The sequence below is a fragment of the Xyrauchen texanus genome, chromosome 37, assembly GCF_025860055.1.
Source record: "Xyrauchen texanus isolate HMW12.3.18 chromosome 37, RBS_HiC_50CHRs, whole genome shotgun sequence".
In the NCBI taxonomy this organism is placed as follows: Eukaryota; Metazoa; Chordata; class Actinopteri; order Cypriniformes; family Catostomidae; genus Xyrauchen; species Xyrauchen texanus.
The window spans coordinates 927432-948926 of NC_068312.1; the positions used below are offsets into that span (position 1 = coordinate 927432).

The window sequence follows — 21495 nt, forward strand, 5'->3', positions numbered from 1 at the left end:
ATAATTTAAATCAATATTTTTACTCTACTCTTTAAATGAATTCCTAACGTTTTGTCAGAGTTCAACCACTTATGTTGATTGTATTTTGTTGTCTTTATGGCTGAGCTCTAACATTTTAGTTTAGTGTCTTGTCTAGTCTTTGTGAGAGTGCATGGCTCATCCTTTTGGTGCTGTCATGCATTCTCTTGTCTTGTTGGTAATTGACACGAGTGCATTGCTTTTATGTAATTCTTGCTGCATGCACTCGTGTCAATTATTTTGTGTTTGTCTCTCGTAACCTTGTGCGCGCTTAGTGTGGTGCTCGCCTTGTGCTCGCCTTGTGCTGCGCGTTTGGGTTGCGATCCGTTGCCGTTGTCTCTGGCGATATGTGCTCATGTCATTAGTGTGTTTGTGTCTGTGAGAACACATGCCATATTTGGTTTCCATATTGCCACGTGTCTCTCAGTCTTGCGTCATGCCCCGCTTTATGTCTCTCTCTTCCTTTTGTTTTGCAGATGCCACAGTGACCTCAGCCCCATTGCCCTGGATACTTCATTACCTTGTTAGCCAAACATCTGTGACATCTGTTCTCCTCGTTTTCCTTCTTGAATTCTCTCCCGTATATTCTCCCCATGTGCTCTATCTTGTGCCATTTCGTTGTATCTGTTTAGTCATATTGGTCATGTCATGTTTATTTCCAGTCTAGTCTTTTTGGTTGTGTTTGTTATCTGTCTGTATTTTTTGTATTTCTTTTGTTTATCCCTTGTGAGAGTTTTTATTTCTGGTTTCTGTTTTGTTATCATTTTGGTTTTGTTTCCTTTTCTCTCCACCGTGAGAGTTTTGGGTTCTGTTTATTTTTTCTTTTAATAAAAGCCCATCATGTACTCTTGCATTTGGGTCCTCCTCACTTCACACTTTCAGCGATCCGTGACACATTTAAATGTTGAGATTTCCTTTAAGGATTTCACTTAAGATGTTAATGACCAATAAACTTTAAATTCATTAACTATTTTACTTACTCTTTCCTTCCATAAATTTCTGTAAGAAATTGTTCCAATCTCCTGGTTCTGGCTGTCCCATGTTCATTCGATCAAAGTGAAAATAGGAGACTGCATTGTCTTTTGCATTCCGAGCTACATACACAACCTTGAAAGAGTGAAACACACACACACACACAATTATTGTTTTGCACTAGATTAATTTCATTGCACAATGACTGATGTGGTTTAATCAAAGCGTTAGAATTTTATCAAGAGACTGAAGTATAGGGCATCACACATCTATAAATTAGTTACCTCGGCGTCACCTGATGGGCCGCCTGGGGGAGGGGACGTCGTAATTTGTGTGCGAGGAAGTGAAAATGCAGTAAGAGGGCGATGGTCCATGCTAGGCTAAAAACAAACCCTAGCTGGCCGGCTCTCCCGTCTTACTTGCTCTCAAATATTTGCTCCCTGAACAATAAACTAGACTACATCCGACTCCAGCAGACTACGCAGCGTGAGCTTTGAGACTGCTGCGTCTTTGTTTTCACGGAGACGTCGCTCAGCGACAGAGTTCAGGACGCTGCCATTCAGCTAGACAGGCTTGCCTCGTTTCGTGCCGATAGAAATGCAGCTCTGTGCGGTAAGACTCGCGGTGATGGCTTGTGTGTTTTCATCAACACGGAATGGTGCAATAACTCTATGTTAGTCTCTAGTTACTGCTCATCGCTGGTGGAGCTTGTGACTGTTAGATGCAGACCTATTTATTTACCATGGGAATTCACCACTGTTATTATAACCAGAGTTTATAATAGTCGCCGGAGATTCAATCATGCGAATCTCAAGACAGTGCTCCCTAAATTCCATCAGTATGTGGACTTTGCAACGAGAGGGCGAACACGCTTGATCTTGTTTACACAAACATCCCAGGTGCCTACCGGGCGGAGCCCTGCCCCCACCTCCGCTACTCAGACCACATCTCTGTTATGCTAATCCTCAGCACGTCCTGGATTCAAACTCGCGACTCCAGATGTGGTGGTTAGCGTCAATACTGGCTGAGCTACCCAGGGCCCCCAAAAAAGTATTTTTAATAGTTATTTCTCTTAAAAAAAATGTATTTAAAATGTATTATGTGTATTTTGATAGTCTTGACGAAGTCACAATGTTTGGTTTCCATGCTAAAAACTATGTGGTATTTAAAAATAATTAACTACCTCTCCCGGTTCAAAAATTCCCAAAACGCAATAGGAAGGTTAAGTAGTTCTAGAAATATTATGGCTGTCTGAGCAAATTTCTTTCTGGGTGTTCAGAATATCATACTACCATACCACTCCAAATAATTTCAGCCATGACAACTCTCAGAAAGTTTTGGCATGTTAATGTGGGTATGAGACATTGATAGGATATTGATCTTGGCAGACTAGATCTGCTATATTGCTGAGCAAGTACTGAGACTTGCTACAACTGGTAAATACACATTGCTGACTTGCTGCTGCTGTAGCAGATCTAGACATGTAGAGCTGGGGTGGAGGTGGGTTTGAGAAAACAGCAATTTAAATGTTAGACAAAGAGAAAGAAGCAAGCTGATTTTTTACCCGATTACACGTCAAAGAACCAATCAGCTTATACCATGCATCTTAATATGTCACATGTGAGCAAGTCAATTGGCTAACAGATAACAAGTACAAAGAACCTATCAGCTTGCGCCACATAGAGTGTCATGGCTGAACTTGAAGTAATGGAATATGTATGCAGTCCACAATATGCACATTTTCTTTTTATTTTGTCACCACATCACATAGAAAAAAGAAGCACTATATACTGTACCTTGCAGTTCTGCTCCCAGAAGGACTTGGGCACTAGCTGAACAGGTAGATGAGTTTTAATGAGGCGAGGAGAGGTGGGCAGATTATCAGCCAGTTCTGTCCCTGAAAGTGAGAACAATTCAATTCAAAATGAGACAAATTGGTAATAATTCCACCAACAACAATCAAATCCAAAATTCATGAAAACATGATAGAAACACCAACAAAGGAACAGAGGCAATGTCAATGCCTAGGTTTCCTCAGAGTCAAGGGGTAGCGCAGAGCCTGAATTTACTGTCTTTCTGCTGGGGACATTCTTGTGACATCTTTAAAACCTGTTCACGCTGCGCTGATTTTCTGAGCTCAGGCCTGAATTGGACATACTCAATATTAATGGCTGTAGTTCATCACATCTTTGTATTACAGTCATAATTGTGGGATGTACTGACAGAAGATACTTGTAAGTTTGCTGCCCAGGTATCAGAATTGATTCAAGTCATAAATTATTTTTTTCATAAAAGCTTGGCTTTATTTATTGGAATTGAAGTTATTTCTATGTAGTGAAGAAGAGAAATCTCATGTAATTTAACTCTAGTCATAAATTGGATGTGGCCCTTTAAGACCGAAACTTTGTGACACCAGAGTTTAGGACTTCTGTTGTGTTACACACATGGTGCTGGTTAGAACATGAGAACATATGTTGTGTAGGAGAGCTCCCGGTTTTGCTCATCAGTTGAGAATTCTTTGGAATGCATATGGATTGCATGTGTGAAGTTTGACCACACTCTGTGCACACATGTAAGAGAACTGACCGTATTTTATTTGTTGTATTTCATTGGCCCATATTTCATATTTTGTATTTCATAAACTGCCATGGAGAAGGTTAGCCGTGGACTGTAAGTTACTATGGTGATGAACGCAGCTAAAAGCCGTCCAACATTCATGGTATCTAAAACCCATGGTTGATGCAAACTAAACTGAAACTTACCTGACTAGCAACCGAAACCGGCTTCATGGTATAGGCCACATGTGGAGGGTAAATTATTGACAATTCTAATCATTGGGCGAAATAACCCTTTAGACATGCTGTAATTCAGATAAAAATGCTGGTTTGTTTTAAAAATGTGTTTGAATTACATTTTAATTAATATTAAGGTACCCATTTTACAGTATGGTAACTTTACAGTAGTAATTCTGACTCGCTGTGCAGTTAAAGATGGAGAGGACTAGGATACTGCAAACAGATATATGTTCAAATTAAACCAAAAAAATAAAGATACAAACACAAATCTATGTATATGTGATGTAATGTGAGTCGCAACAGTCAGACGGTGTGTCATCCCAGTGCTATTTTGTGAGAACCCTGATTTAAATCAGAGACTGTCTTAATACAACTAATAACAGCAAATAGTTCAACCTTCAATAACGACACTGCATCTTCATGCAGTTGCTTAATAATTAGTGACTTGTTGTTATGGGACTATGGGACAGTCTACAAAAATCTGTGTTTCTGATGACGAAATGGCCTTTAGGGAAGAGGTTCAACACCTGGCAGAGTGGTGCACTGACAACAACTTGGCTCTCAACACTCAAAAGATCAAGGAGCTCATTGTGGACGACAAGCAGAGCCTGTGTACACACCCCCATCTACATCAACAGAACCGAAGTAGAGCGCGTGTCCAGCTTCAAGTTCCTGGGTGTTCACATAACTGAAGATCTTTCCTGGGCCTTCAACACATCCACTTTCATCAAGAAAGCACATCAGCACCTTTACTTCCTTAAGAGACTAAGGAAAGGCACCTGTGTGCTCAGATCCTGTAAATGTTTACCGCTGCACTATTGCATCACTGTGTGGTATGGTAACTGCACTGTCTCAGATCAGAAATCCATCCAGCGAGTGCTGAAAACCGCCCAACACATCAATGGAGCCCAACTTCCCTCCATCAGGGACATTCATCATAAACGCTGCTTACGAAGGGTGAGCAATATCATCAGCGACACCTCTCAAGCCAACCACAAACTGTTTATTCCTCTTCCATCTGGAAAGTGCACCAGGAGTCTCCACTGTCGAACCAGCAGACTCAGAAACAGCTTTTTCCCTTCAGCAGTCAGCCTGGAGGGAAGTGTCGGGGAGACACTTCCCTCCTCCCCTCGCGGACGGCGGTCTTCCATCGACCCCTCCGCGTTTCTGGGGGATGGCAGATCTTGATCGTGTCATGTGAGTTTAACTTGCTCAAGTCAGATATCAGCATTAATCCCGCCTCTAATTTGAAAAAAACATATCAAGGTCAATTTCAAATTTCTGCTTACTAGATTCTGTGTCTATAATGTAGCCTGTGATTTCTATCACTGAGATTATTGGGCTGCTGTGAGAGATGAATGCAATGTTATCATTAGGTCTGGGAAATAAGATGATCTGGATGTTTATCTGGAAAAAACAGATGTCCTCGATCAAACATTTGAGTAGTTTTCTATATTACCCTATATTCTACATCTAGAACAGGGGTGTTCATTACATCAATCGCGATAGCAAGAGCACCACTGGTTGATTGATCTAGATGAAATATAAAAGATTGACTTTTCATTTCCTGACTTCTGCAGCTGCACACTGTTTGATTGACAGGCAGCTAATGTTTGAGCACTAATGCAGTTACGTGCCTAACCGATCAAACACACTTTATAATTCCGTCAATATTAAAAATATTGATCTGTTTCTCACCCAACCCATCATATCACTTCAGAAGTCATGGATTTAACCACTGGAGTCACATGGATTAGGCTACTTTTATGCAGATTTATGTGATTTTTGGAGCTTCAAAATTTTGGCTCCCATTCACCAAAAGAGCTGAAATGTTCTTCTAAAAATCTTAATTTGTGTTCTGCTGATGAAAGACAGTCACACACATCTGGGGTGGCATGAGAGTGACTAAATAATGAGAGAATTGACATTTTTGTGTGAACTGTCCCTTTAAAGCCCGATGTGGCCCCTGTACCAAACAACTGCTCTACCGCCTCTATTGTGCCCAGTGACCCTGAGTTTTTAGTTTTTAGTATTGTTTTGAACATGTTTTATGCTCTACAATAACTCTCTCAGTCGGCATTAAGGGAAATGTACACCCTACACATAAACTGATTTTAATGTAATTGTTTCATACATTATGACATTGAAAATAACTTTTGTATCTTTTCATTTCTGAAATCGTGTCAGCCCTTTTATGAATTTTATCCATCAGATTAATGTAGTGTTTACAGTATCATAGATAAGTGATGTATTTTAAAACAAACACCTATAAAATACCTTTATTTTGTATTCTTTCTGGCAAACAGCCATAAAAGGGAATGTAAATGACGGTATGTGTGCTACATTTTTCATTTGCAGCGTAAAGTTTTTATTATAAAGGGACACAGCTTTTGCAACTCAGTACTCAATACGCACTACTCATGAGTACTTTTAAATGAGCTACACTTTGACTCTACTTACTTGAATAGTTTTTAGGACAGGCACTTTTACTCTACTCAAACTACATTTTTTAAGAAGTAACAGTAATTTTACTTGAACATTATTTTCCAGTAATCTTTCCACCCCTGGTTGTAGCCATCCTGTACCTGTCCCACAGGTGTGATATTCGTATGTACTGATCCTGTGCAGGTGTTGTTACACATGGTCTGCCACTGCAAGGACGATCAGCTGTCCTTCCTGTCTCCTGTAGTGCTGTCTTAGGTGTCTCACAGTACGGATATTGAAATGAATTGCCCTGGCCACATCTGCAGTCCTCATGCCTCCATGCAGCATGTCTAAGGCACATTCACACAGATGAGCAGGACACTGGGCATATTTCTTTTGGTGTTTTTCAGAGTCAGTAGAAAGGTCTCTTTAGTGTCCTGAGTTTTTAGAACTGTGACATTAATTTTACTACTGTCTGTAAGCTGTTAGTGTCTTAACAACCATTTCATGTGTGCATGTTCATTATTGTTTATGATTCACTTAACAATCATGGAAAACATTGTTTAAAACCTTCACAATAAAGATCTGTAAAGTTATTTGGATTTTTACTAAATGATCTAATGTCCTGAAAAAGGGATGTTTCTTTTTTGCTGAGATTATATATAGTTTGAAAGGAAAAGTTTTTTAAGAAGCTTCAAATGATTTTTGAGGGAACCCGTGTCTTACACCAGCAAAACATAATACATAAAACATGGTCACTTAAATGAGGTTTTAATGAAATCATTGTATTGTCCACCCCAACAAGAGGCTGATAAATGTCTTAAAACATAGTTCATGTTAAGGCTGGCAGAACTCATCATGCCCATTGTTTCAGATCTTATATAAATAGTATAAAGTATGTCCTTAATTTGATATGGCATATTTACACACACGCTAAATAGAGGAAAATAAATATGACAAACAAAACACAAAATAAATAAATGCTGCGATGAGTAATTTTAGTATTTTCAACTAATCCATAAGATGAAGCATGCATCTGCATTACTCCAGTGTTGAGAGAGAAGAATATGAATGCATTTGACCAGTCTGTGACGAAACTAAAAACATTTGAAACCAAATCCTCAAGAAGTCCACATGTGCTGAATCTGTGCAAACAAACACAGAGGGCTCAATTTTCATGACTGCACCAGGCGCAACAATCGTATCAGCTAATTCTATGGACAAGTTTCATGCCAGCGCAAAGTGCAAGTGGGCGTGGAGGGAGTGTTTGCGCTTATCTATGGGGGGAGTCGCATAAACTGTGGGTGTTTTGCAAGTAAATGAAGTGGCACAATGTGCAATTTGCTATTTTCCAGGACAAAAAGGTCATTGCGCTAAGCAATTTCAGAAGCACGTCTAATCTCAGCGCAAACTCTTAATTCAGTTCTGCATTTGAAGTTTGGAGATTAGACATAAACTGTGAAAATACAGTAAACATCAAATTATGTCCCTAACGATCAGAGCTGTAGCAGACTTATATGAATAATATATAAATACAGTGCATCCGGAAAGTATTCACAGCGCTTCACTTTTTCCACATTTTGTTATATTACAGCCTTATTCCACAATGCATTAAATTAATTCTTTTCCACAAAATTCTACAAACAATACCCCATTAGTTTGTTTGAAATCTTTGCAAATTTATTAAAAATAAAAAAATCATCAAGTATTCACAGCCTTTGCTCAATACTTTGTTGAAGCACCTTTGGCACCAATTACAGCCTCAAGTCTTTTTGTGTATGATGCTACAAGTTTGGCACACCTATTTTTGGGCAGTTTCTCTCATTCTTCTTTGCAGGACCTCTCAAGCTCCATCAGGTTGGATGGGGAGCGTCGGTGCACAGCCATTTTCAGATCTTCACAAAGATGTTCTATCGGGTTCAAGTCTGGGATCTGACTGGGCCACTCAAGGACATTCACACAGTTGTCCCATAGCCAGTCCTTTGTTATCTTGGCTGTGTGCTTTGGGTCATTGTCCTGTTGGAAGATGAACCTTTACCCCAGTCTGAGGTCCAGAGTGCTCTGGAGCAGGTTTTCTGTACATTGCTGCATTCATCTTTCCCCAGTCTTCTGCACCGCCTTAATCCCATCAGCTATTAGAGTTGGGATCGCTCTGCAAATTTGTCTCAATTTTCATTAAATATTGTCCCGAACCACCACTAACTGTAAACAATGCATGCCATATGAATTGCAATATTACTTCTGGGCACATCATGGTGTTGTTGCGAAGTTTTGCCTCTAATGGATGATGCCTGAGAGATCGCAAGACACATCACTTGATCATATGCTAACTGGGAGTTGGTCTATTATATATTATTTTTATTTTTAATAACATTGTATGATTTTGTAGTGAGTGTAGTGCAGCGTCCCATTGATAAATATAATTTAAAAAGTTGCGTCAATTTGTATAAAAGCCCCATGAGTTAAGTTTATTTTTGACATTTAATAATATATTTACAAAATGTTCATCCAGGCTGAGGCAATTACGTCGGCAGCACACTCTATCAGCAATCTAAGGCTTGCAGAAATGAACATTGCACTTGTGGAGATAGGGTGACTAAACATCCCAATAACAGGGTCAGTCCTGATTTTACGCACCATGTAAATAGCTGAATCTTAGGTATTGGAATTTTATGTCCACTTCAATCCATTTAATAAAAATGTTGACAAATTTGCAGAGCGATCCCAACTCTAATTCTAATTGATGGGATTAAGGCAGTACAGAAGACTTTGGCAGGTTGACCAATCAGATAAAAGGAGCATTTCAGTGTCGCTCACATGTGCATATAAAACTTTCAAGCCGTAAAATAATTTTTTAAACAATGAAAGAAAATGTCCTGGTTACTTTCATAACCCTGATGGAGGAAATGAGATGTAGTGACACTAGGGGTTGCCCTTGGGAGCCTGATCTTTGAGAAAAGGCCAGTGGGAATTGGCGAGTGGAATTTGCATGCCACTCCCCTGGACATATGTGTATAAGAGGAGCTGGCTTGCAACCACTCATTCAGGTTTTGTGCTGAGGAGCTGAAACAATGTCCCGGCCATTTCAGCGGGTAGTTCAGTCTTGTGGTAGGAGGGACACAACTTCTTGTTCACTCCATCAGCTGGGTCTGCCTCCTCCTGGGGCAGCGCTTGCAGGTTCACTACCTGATCCCTTAATGGGGTCGTGGGAACCTTGGGCACATAGTCCGGTCGGCGTCTCAGGGCCACTTGAAAGTAACCCGGACCGAACTCCAGGCACATTTTGCTGACAGAGAACGCCTGCAGTTCCCCTACCCTCTTGACGGAAGTCAGCACAGTCAGGAGGGCAGTCTTCAAAGAGAGTGCCTTTAGGTGAGCTGACTGCAGGGGCTCAAACGGAACTCCTCGTAGGCCCCGAAGGACCACGGAAAGGTCCCACAAGGGGATGAGACGTGATCTGGGAGGTTTCAGCGTTCTTGTGCCTCTAAGGAACCTGATGATCAAGTCGTGCTTCCATAAATACTTACCATCTAATGCATCTTGGTGTGCCGATATAGTGGCTACATACACCTTCAAGGTGGAGAGGGACAGCCACCCCTCCAGCCTCTCCTGCAGGTAGGAAAGCACTGATCTGACTGCACATCTCTGGGGGTGTGACCGCCGCCAAGGATCCCATTTGTACCAGGAGCCTCTTAAATAGTTTCAGTGGGACTGCCGTTCTCCACCTGAACTCCTTCAGATGGTTCAACACTGACGGTGCGCGCTCGCTCGTGAAGTGCGCCATCATCGCGACTTAGACTAACTCCATGCTGAGAAAAGAGATGCTCTGAACTGGGGAGAGCTTGCTCTTTTCCCAGTTGCCCCTGTGCGCGCACAACAAATCCCGCGAGTGAGCTAGAATCAGCCAGTCATCGAGATCATTGAGGATGCGAACGCCCACTTCCCTTAATGGGGCAAGGGCCTCTGCAACTTTCGTGAAGGTCCGAGGTGACAGGGACAAACCAAAGGGGAGGACCTTGTATTGGTACACCCAGCCCTCAAAAGTAAACCATAGGAAGGGCCTGTGTTGAGGTAAAACCGAGATGTGGAAGTACGTGTCCTTCAGGTCTAATGCTGCGAACCAATCTTGATGCTGGACGCTCGTGAAAATGCATCTTTGGATCAGCATCTTGAATGTGAGTCTATGCAAGGCCCGGTTCAGAACTTGCAGGTCCAAGATTGGCCACAACCCTTTTTCGGTATGATGAAGTAGGGTCTGAGGTGCCACTGAGGTGCCACTCATGGCCGTGCTGAGTCCGGGAACATCGAAGCACTTACCTGGATCCATATCCCCACCATAGAAACGGTCTGGGACAAGGGAGTCCTCATGGCCTGTTGCAACCTTGGGATTGTGCCACAGCTGGGCGCGTGGGGGCAGGGAACGGGGGGACACCTCCGAAGTGCTTTACCTGCTATAAAGGACCAGTGAATGGTGGTCATGACAACGACGGCCGTGGACACCGAATGTGTGACCCAGGAAGTGAGGAAACTGCTCTTTTTGGGAAAATGTGGGTGAAATTAAAAGAAAAGGTAAACAAGGATTTTACACACAGCCCTCCACCATGGGATGGAGTGGTCTTCTTACAAGCTCCTGTGTAGCAGGTCTCTGACTCCCTGGATCGCCTGTCTCAGGGGCGCTTTGAAGCCTTTCTCGGGTTCTTAGCGGCTGGTCGTAAGACGGGTGGCATCTGCTTCCTGCTGGGGCAGGCTGTGGTGGAGCTGGTGTTGCTGTTGTAGGGGGACACCCTTGGTGACAAGCCAAAGTAGGTGGTCCTGGACCACCAGGGTGGACATCACCTGAGAGACCACGCTGTAGGAGGGCGAGATTGGGTCCGCATCAATCCCGGGTCAGGACTACCCTCGTGCAGTTCTTTCAGCACCTTGGCTTTGTGCACTTGGAAGAGAGCCATGGCGTGCAGGGCAGAGAAGGCCTGCCCAGCGGCACCATAGGCCTTAGTCGCGAGTGACGACGTAAGCCTACAGGCCCTGGATGGGAGTCTCGGACGGTTCTGCCAGGTGGCGGCATTCTGCGTTAACAGGTGCGCCGCAACCGCCTGATCCATCTGGGTAATTGCTGAGAACCCCCTGGCAGCCCTGCCGTCGAGGGTGGTGAGAGTGGAGGAGCCAACAAATCGGGATATACTTCACCATATGTGTTATCTAGAACTTTAATGTGTAAGAGTACCTGAGTGAGGCGATTATCAGCACAAAGTTTTCCCAGTTCACGAGGAGTTGTGCATGCTGTTCAGCTCACTCACAGATGATTATTGTGCTCAACTCAGGTCCGAAGAGACAGCGTTTAAGTATTTTAATGTCGTTGTTTTCACTATTGTAAATATAATACAGTTTTAGACACTGAGACAGTTTATCTCTTATGTTTTATTTACATTGCATTCGGTTGTGACTAGTGAGTGGATCAAACCACGAGGATATAACCCCATGTTTACAATGATTAAACCAGTTCATTTCTGTAACTGGAGTCTGGGAGGGAAATGCTTCTTTATTTGAAAATTTTTAAATAGATCTTACATCAGACATGGAGATGATATAAAGTAAGCACAAGAGAGCAATGTGATCATTAACATCACAAATATTCTGTAGAATCTTTACTCGGAATATACATTTTTTTTTTACAGTGTGGCACACTGTATATCCTTGTCTTGTTCTAATGCTCTTTAATGTGTAAATGTACTCTTGTTTGCATTATACTCTTGCATTCCTCAAATAAAAAAATGTACATATACATAAGTGTTCCCTGCTCACATGCATCCTGTTTAAAATAATAAAACAACATGACATTGTTTTTCTACAGATCATTATCCCTGGGTAATGATTGTACGATGAGGTAGGTCTGTTAAGATTTATTTGAGATGAATTGTTCATAAAATAGGCCACAATAATTTTGCGTTGTGGGCACTGTCATTGAAACCGACTGCAGTGGAAATCTTTGTGTATTTAACGTGAATTGAACTCACAACCTTGCCGTTGATAGTGTCATGCTCTATCAGTTGAGCTATAGAAACTCTTGGCCAACTTTTGATAAATTAAATTAATGCAGCACCATTAACCAGATATGATTGCTACAGTAAAACCAGTACAAGGTGTACGGGAACACAGAGTAATCTATTATCTTCCTTTATCTTTTATTGTTTATGTCAAAAGTCATGCGTCCAGTCAGACTCTATGATATTATAACACACATGTATCTGTTACTGGGTAGACACTTAGTAACCTATGTTGGCTACCCAAATTAGACAGATGCCAACATTGGCAGGTTTTGTGGCATGCCCTCATCCACAACAAAACTGAACAACACTGTAAAATAAAATAAAACCCATATTAGATTTAAGACAGGCTAATGTTTGGTACTATGTGAGGTCTCCAATGAAAAATCTGAGTGCTCAAGACAAATGAGTTGAGAATCACTGGTGTTGAACCATTCATTCTTGAAAAAAGAATGTTGACTGGGCATTATATTAACTAAACTACTTAGACCAGCCAAGAAACATATCCATGATAAATAAGTGATAGAAATGAATAAAAACCATGACAACACAAACACTCTAATATTAATACTGTATCTCTGACCAGGTGGAAGCAATTCTGGAAAGTATGACTCCAGGAATGGCACTCTTAAATAGATAGGCTTGGACGTCTGCCGCTCAGCATCATTTCCAAAATACAGAAGGTCCAGTATATAAGAAACCCAGGTGGTACCTAGAATCACAATGGAGAGTGGCACAATGGAGTTGGTCATGCCTGCTGCTAAAACTTCTATTGATTAATCTCAATCTCATGTTGGTCCAAATAATTTAATCTAATACATTTCAGTTCAGGACACTTACCAGCTTTTGGGTAAGTGGCGATTAGAATGTCATCTGGTCTTGCCTGGAAGTTCTTCACCTTCTCCCAGTTGTCAGTGAAGTAGTGGATCATTGAAACGCCCTCAAAATCAAACAACTCAGGCCTAGATAGTTTCATCTGCAGTATTATAAAGTGAAGTACAACAGTTGCTGAGGTTTCACTGCACTGAATAATCATTTCAGAGTCATCATAAACCATAAACAGTTTATGTCAAATCCTGTTAACATGCAAGATTTCAGATTTGGCAAACAAAAGGTAAAAACAAAATAAGCCACAACACAACTAAATGAATCCACAATACAATGCAGGGTGCTGACCTGAGGACAGTTTTTCAATTTGTTTAAGACCTGACTTTCAAAGTCAGGAGCATGTCAGTGTGGTCCTTGTGACAGCACAAGAATGGTAAAATACAGCGATATAGCATTAGTTATACACCGAATGCATACTTTGCTCTTCATTTCAATAGCACTTCAAAAGGTTCCTAGGTTCCTATGCCTTACATTTCACATTGTTGATAAAGTGCGATAAGACACATCCTGCACGTCCTGCTATTTGTAGAACACTTAATCTTGTGTAATATTTAGCAAATATAGTGCCTGCCTGTATAGTATATTTGGTGTACTGTAGCAGTTATAGTGAATAAAAGGCAGTAATCATTTTAACAAAGTGCCAGATGTTTAATATAATATTTGATTGTAATAATGTTCTTGCAAGCTGTGGATCTGTAATATACAGACACACTTTTTAAAGCATCACTGCTGACACGCTTTCCCTGTATGATAAGCACAAACTTATAATTACAGGCAAACACCCTTTAACTAAGAATTCCCCTGTACTGATACATACATGTTTAAATCCACATTATTTAAACTAATGAGTGTTCTGCATTATTATTATTATTATTATTATTACTAGTAGTACTAGTTGTAGTATTCATAGTTAGTAGTCTTTTGCAACTATTTTTGGCTTGCATAGATCACTTTTGTGGTAACGAAAGAGTTTGAATGTAGAATTTGTACAAATATTCATTTCCTGTTAACATTGTTTTGTCTTATTTCTATTGTGTTGTGGCTTATTTCTGTTGTCTGTAACTTAAATGGTCTTTTTACTAATTCTGTTGTGTTTTGTACTCCAGGCCACTAATGAAGTTTCATCTGTTGACTTTTATGCATAGAATTATATTTCATATAAATACATTCGAAAATAAATGTAACATTATACATTGCCGAGAGTATTCCTGTGGAAAGTTGTGATGAATAAAGAAACCGATAAATGCAACTACTTGTGTAACTATACTCGACTGCGTTTTCACTTTAGTGCATTTAAGCTTTGAAATTGTGGATCAGTTGTTCTTTCTAAATCATGGTGTCTATGAAGTCTTATAACTTCATTTTATAACCCTCATTTCCAAAAAATGTTGTTATTCAATAATGTGGATAAAGTATTTTTCAACTATTGTCAAATACTTTAAAGAGATTTATTTACTCACTGAAGACAAGTCAATGTTTTCCATTGTGGTGATGAAGTCTTGTTCCAATAAAACCGTTCTGTTTTCTGTCCTTTTGTATTATTTTTTGCTCTCCTCAAATGTTTCTGACTGCTCTTTTGTGTTTAACTACATTCTGTGCTGTTATCCAACCCTGATGTCTTATCTTTATCACCTGAGCTGGAGCACTTTGCTCTCAACTTTTTACAGCAGATTACATAAGACATGCAGTCTTTCCTATTAAGTTCTTCAAAGTCGTTCATTTTAAGATAGTTTCGGATTTAGAGGCTAAATTAAGGGTCAGGGGCTAGATTCATGGTAAACTACAGCACCCCTTTATAGTGTTTTGTTTTCCCACACCATCCCAGCCATTGAAAAATAAATAAATAAACAACATTTTAATTTTAATATAAAAAATGACATTTAAACACCGTAACCTTCAAATATTTCTTAAGTAAACGCTGCTTCAAGATTTTGGTAATAATTCAAGAGCTAATATTTAAACATTCTGCTGAACTCAGTAGGCTTGCAGACATGCACATTTTAACAAAGAAGAAGTAAAGGACGTTATAGAAACTCATAATTATTAGACTATTATTGTTGTCTTTTTGGATGAAAGGTCAAGCTCATCAGTTCACAATCTAAAGGAAATTTACAGATCTGCTTTCTTGTAATGCTTAAATACTTTAAAGTCTCTTGGTAGATTTTGGTCTGTCTCTTTCTTTTGCATTAGATTCTATACTACTCTTACTAGTTAACATTGAAGAATACATTTAAACTGCACTGAATTGTAAAAACAGCAGGGAAAATTGTGGGTGTCAGACAAACCTCACTAGATGATATTTATAAAGCGACAGTATAAATACAGATGACACATCACACCCTCTCAATGGTAAATTCCAGCTCCTTCCATCAGGACGACATTATAGGACACAGAACGCCATAAAAGCAAGCTATCAAAAATTGTTTGTTGTATATGCAATAGGTCTTATTAGCAAATAGATCACTATTATTATTGTTGTTGTTATTATTTTGGATTATTAATAATAATTTTTATAATAAATAATAAAATAGAATGTTTTTATTATTCATGAGAGAATCCCCCCAAAAATGTACAAGGTTCTGCCAAAAATGCTCACAGTAAATAATAAACATTTATTTTTTATGATTTTCTCCCTAATTTGGAATGCCCAATTCCCAATGCACTCTAAGTCCTTGTGGTGGTGTAGTGACTTGCCTCAATCCAGGTGGCAGAGGACAAATCTCAGTTGCCTCCACGTCTGACCTTCAATCTGTGCATCTTGTCACGTGGCTTGAAGAACCCATAGATGAGAGAGTCGCTGCATCATTTACAATAACAGGGATTGGACGAATACTGTGGAAATGTTGCCAAGCAAACCATATCTGCTTGTCTTTTGTCTTCTGAAACAAGGCGGCCACGGGACGTCGCATTTAGCAGAACATGTGACTCAATTGGACTGACAAAAAAACATCTACATTTAGTTTAAATAAAAATGTTACATTTTAAATGTAGTTATCAAAGGTAAAAATATGTTTTTGGATGTTCAAATAATCCATTTAAAATTCTCTTGGCTCAAATATCTGAGGGGGCACGTGCCCCCTTGAAATGGGCATGACACCTCTGATCTCGTTTAACAAGGAGACAAAGGGGCTGAATTATTTAAGAGTAAAAGTGACTAATGAAATTACAATGACATCAGCATGTAATTAAAACCTGTAATTACTTTTAGGTTATGTACAGCAGTCCGCAAAATGATGATATGCTTTGTTGTGATTTGCAGAGAAACCGATGATGAGCACTACTAAAGTCTCTTAGTAGACACGATGATTTGAATAAAGTATAATTAGACTTGTTTCGGTCATTGTGCTTTATCAATGGTTTAATGCCACATACTGGAGTAAAAGTGTGATTTGCAAAAATGGTCATCTGAACGAATCAGTCAACAAATCTGAACTAATCTTATATATACATACATATATATATATATATATATATATATAGAGAGAGAGAGAGAGAGAGAGAGAGAGAGAGAGAGAGAGAGAGAGCATGCACTAGTGAACCAAAGTTTGGAATAATGTACAGATTATGCTATTATATTTTTAATCCACTTCAAAGAGGTCTCATCAAAAAATCCTTCACATGCAGCAACGTCATGGTTACTGTTGTAACCTCCATTCCATGGTGGAGGGAACGAGACTTTGTGTCGAATGTAGTGACACAAGGAGTCTTTCTTGAGAGCCTTGCGTACCTCTGAACTTGAGAAAATGCCAATGAGAAATTGGCAGACAGAATTTGCATGTCTTGCCCCCGGACATACAGTTATAAAGGGAAGCGGGCGTATGTCTGTCAGTCAGATTTTTGCACTGAGGAGCCAAGAATAAGGTACAGCCATTTACAGTGGTAGGTCTAGTGTTGTGGCAAAGGGGACACAATGTCTCATTCCCTCCATCTCTCTATGTTTCTCGCATAGAGCTTAAAGTGGCTGGGGCTATCTTAATGCTATGAAATACATCGGGGAAGGCGATCTTTCCCGATCGTATTCTTTCAGGGGGAAAAGACCACACAGGCTCGGAGGCCACATCTTGCCTAGATTAGGGGGAGGTGAAATGTGGCCAATACGCCACATGGTTTGTCAAGCCACATGTGGGAGTGGTGCGGTGGCCGGTCCTACCTGATGAGGGAGGAGCTCTACAAACACAGCGACCGGGGGCAGAGGGACTGCCCAAGGGAGACGCGGGTCCACTGACAGGGGGATGGTACCGCGGAAAATACATCACGGGAGTTGCCTGAATAGGGAATTAGGCCTGTGGAGCCCTACCCCAGTACAGAGCACTTGCGGATCGTAGTGGGTCTGGTTGAAAATACCTCCGTTGAATTCGCAGGCCAGAAGGCTGAGGAGGAAGAACATCCAGGAAGCGAGAGCTTAGTGGCTAACCTGGGAGAGAAAGCGCACTGGATCAACTTGGTGAAGGGTGCTAGGTGCAAGCGGAACACCGGGTCAGCTGTTCTGTATTACCGAGTTCTACCGGCTCGGACCTGACGAAACACGGGACGAGACCGACTCAACCCTGAGATTGTAGAATCTCACAAACGTGTAGGGTGTTGCCCAGCCTGCTGCTCAGCAGATGACTGCTAGGGAGGTGCCGTTGGCCAGAGGCCACAAGGATGCCACAATTCTTGTCGAGTGTGCTTGTACCCTCAAGGGGGTGGGCACGGCCTGGGTCTGGTCGGCCAGAGAGATAGTGTCAACGACCTGTGAGCTAACCTCTGTTTGTAGATGGCGTTCCCTTACTGCCGTCCTCTGAAGCAGACAAAGAGCTGCTCAGAACATCTAAAGCTCTGTGTGTGGTCCAAATAGTTACACAAAGCAGGTACCGGACACAGCAACGAAAAGGCTGGGTCTGCGCTTGCACCTGATCCCTGAAGGGGGTCATAGGAACCTTGGGCACGTAGCCCGGTCGCGGTCTTAGGATGACGTGAGTATCTGCCGGACCAAACTCCAGGCAAGTTTTGATGACAGAGAACGCTTGCAGGTCCCCAACCCTCTTGATGGAAGCAAGCGCTATCTTCAAGGAGAGGGCCTTGAGCTCAACTGAGGGGGCCACTGAGAGATCCCAGGAGGGGAACAGGCTTGGCCGGGGAGGATTCAGCCTCCGGGCGCCTCTATGGAACCTGATAATCAAGTCGTGCATACCCAAGGACCTGCCGTCCAAGTGGTGGGTCAAAATAGTGGCTACATACACCTTCAAGGTGGAGGGCGACAGTCTCTCCGCCAACCTCTCTTGACCTGAATTGCGCATCTCTGCAGGTCTTCAGACTGGGAAAAACACCAATTTGCGAACAAACGCCACTTTAGTGTGTAAAGCTGCCTGTTAGAGGGAGCTCTGGCTTGGTTAATCGTGTCTACGACTGCAGGTGGTAGGTCACTCAGATCTTCCACGTCCCATCCAGGGACCAGACAGGGAGGTTCCAGAGGTCGGGGTGCGGATGCCAGAGGGTGCTCCATCCCTGGGAAAGAAGGTCCTTCTTCAGGGGAATTTGCCAGGGAGGTTCTGTTGCAAGGAGTGTGAGATCCGAGAACCAAGTCCGAGTGGGCCAGTAAGGGGCCACTAAGGTGATTTTTTTCCTCATCCTTCCTGATCTTGCACAGCACCAGTGCAAGAAGGCTCACTGGGGGAAATGCGTACTTGCGCAGCCCCCGGGACCAGCTGTGTGACAACGCATCTGTCCAGAGAGGGGCCTCTGTCAGGGAGTACCAGAGCAGGCAGTGGGAATTGTCTTGGGAGGCAAAGAGATCTGCCTGCCATACAGGTTCCAAATCAGCTGGACCACCTGGGGGTGGAGCCGCCACTCTCCGCCCAAGTGCCCGCGCTGTGACCTTCGTAGCTCTGAGAGCGAGGTCAGTGGCAGAGCGCCATTCCTGCAGCACATCGGGGTCGGGACTACCCAGGTGCAGTTTTTTAAGTGCCTTGGCTTGGTGGACCTGCAGGAGAGCCATGGCATGCGTCAGAAGCCTGAACGCCATAAATCCAACAGCAGTGCTTCAACCAACAGAGGTGAGTGGAACAGTACTGAGACTCAGCTTGCTGCTGCACAATCACTCGGCTCCGAAGAAAAAATCTGATTGATAGACAAATGCCCGCTTCCCTTTATACCCGTATGTCCGGGGGCGGGACATGCAAATTCTGTCTGCCAATTTCTCATTGGCCTTTTCTCAAGTTCAGAGGTATGCAAGGCTCTCAATAAAGACCCCTTGTGTCACTACATTCAACACAACGTTGAGTGTAAAAAAGCTCAATGGGGTTAAGATCCATAACACTCTTTTCCAATTATCTGTTGTCCAGTGTTTGTGTATCTTTGCCCACTACAACCTTTTCTTTTTCTGTTTCAAAAGTGTCTATTTCTTTGCGATTCTTCCCATAAGGCCTGCACCCCTGAGTCTTCTCTTTGCTGTTGTACATGAAACTGGTGTTGAGCGGGTAGAATTCAATGAAGCTGTCAGCGGAGGACATGTGAGGTGTCTATTTCTCAAACTGTAATTCTCCTCTTGTTTAGTTGTACATCTGGTCTTCCACATCTCTTTCTGTCCTTGTTAGAGACAGTTGTCCTTTGTCTTTGAAGACTGTAGTGAACATCTTTGTATGAAATCTTCAGTTTTTTGCAATTTCAAGCATTGTATAGCCTTCATTCCTCAAAACAATGATTGACTGATGAGTTTCTAGAGAAAGCTGTTTCTTTTTGCCATTTTTGATCTAATATTGAGCTTAAGACGTGCCAGTCTATTGCATACTGTGGCAACTCAAAAACAAACACAAAGACAATGTTAAGCTTCATTTAATGAATCAAATATCTTTCAGCTGTGTTTGATATTATGGCAAGGGATTTTCTAGTACCAAATGATCAATTTAGCATGATTACTCAATGAAAAGGTGTTGGAGTGATGCTGCTGTCTAGATTTGACCAAAAAATTACTTTTTTTCAAATAGTGACGGTGCTGTAATGTCCTGACTATACTGTATCTGTACATTATTCCAAAAATGTGGCCACCAGTGTAGAAGTATATAATACCTTTATTTTACCAGGGTTATTCTATTGAAATTATAATCCCTTTTTTCCCCTTTATTTAACCAGGAAGGTCCAATTGAGATACAATATCTCTTCTACCAGGGAGTCCTGGTCAAGATGGGCAGCATCAAATATTTCATATAGAAACACAAAGAAGGACATAAAAACCACACAGTAAACAAATACAAAACACACTGGGATCAAGGGCTAAAGAAAAGAAAAAATTTATATATCTCATAAACTAATGTTAAAAGCATTGACATCGTTCTATAAAAATGGACTTTAAATAGTTTTTAAACAGATCAAGAGATGGTATAGATTCCATGTCTAGTGCGACTGGAAAAGGCAGATCTACCCAACTCTGTGCGGGTAGTTGGTGTCTTGAGTAAAATCTTTCTGTTGATCTGGTGTTATACATACTAGAAAAGTATGTCAGCAAGCTAGATATATATTGCCGTTAAAAAGGTACTATGAAAATAAAATCCTAACCGTGGCCTGAGGTTTTTTAGGAGGCTATCAATATGAATGCCAAAAGTCAACTTATCATCAAGCTAGATACCAAGGTATTTATAAGAGGCAACATTCTCAAGATGAGTGCCATCTAATGTTTTAACCGTAAAATAAGTATGTGATAAATGGGAAAATTTAAAAATCATATATTTAGTCTTTTTGGTATTTAGCACCAATTTTAAGTTAATGAGATATTTCTGCAATATGTTAAAAACAGTATGTAAGGGGTCCATTGCCACTTTTAAAGATGGAGCCATGGTATAAATGATAGTATCATCTGCATAAAAGTGTACCTTTGCTGGATCCAGTCCTACACCGAGATCATTTATATAAATTAAAAAAAAATTAAACTGGCCCCAGAATAGATCCCTGAGGAACACCTACATTTACTATTAGAGGTGTAGAATTATAATTATCTATGGACACACACTGAGTTCTTTCAGTCAAATCGTATGAAAACCATTTCACCATTGAGTCACTAAAACCTATACATTTGAGCCAATGCAGGAGAAGACCATGATCCACTGAATCAAACACTTTGGATAAATCAATAAAAAGTGCAACACATGATTTTTTTTGTAATCATCCAGAGCAGTAATAATGTCATTAGTGACTGATATAGCTGCAGTACTATGTCCATGTCTGAAACCTGATTGAGTTTGACTTAAGAGGTTTAGTTTTCTCCAGCACTTTCTTCTGAATTTCCTCCCAAGCAAAACAAGACTACATATTTCATTTTATTTTGCACAGCTCATTTTTTTTATTGCACTGTCTTTGTTGTGTTGCACGGGACATCTTTT

General features: G+C 41.1%; 1 protein-coding gene across 1 annotated transcript in view; it reads right to left on the reverse strand.

Annotated features, from left to right (window-relative positions):
- LOC127630975 (cytosolic sulfotransferase 3) overlaps window positions 1-14690 on the reverse strand; it is a 28700-nt gene extending 14010 nt beyond the window's left edge. Inside the window, exons 1-5 of the mRNA XM_052108902.1 lie at window positions 14602-14690; window positions 13094-13229; window positions 12837-12965; window positions 2787-2887; window positions 999-1125 (exon numbers count right to left, since the gene is read on the reverse strand). Coding sequence (XP_051964862.1) covers window positions 999-1125; window positions 2787-2887; window positions 12837-12965; window positions 13094-13229; window positions 14602-14625 — 517 coding nt within the window. The 5' untranslated portion in view covers window positions 14626-14690. The remainder of the gene's footprint in view (window positions 1-998; window positions 1126-2786; window positions 2888-12836; window positions 12966-13093; window positions 13230-14601) is intronic.
- Window positions 14691-21495: the final 6805 nt, after the last annotated feature.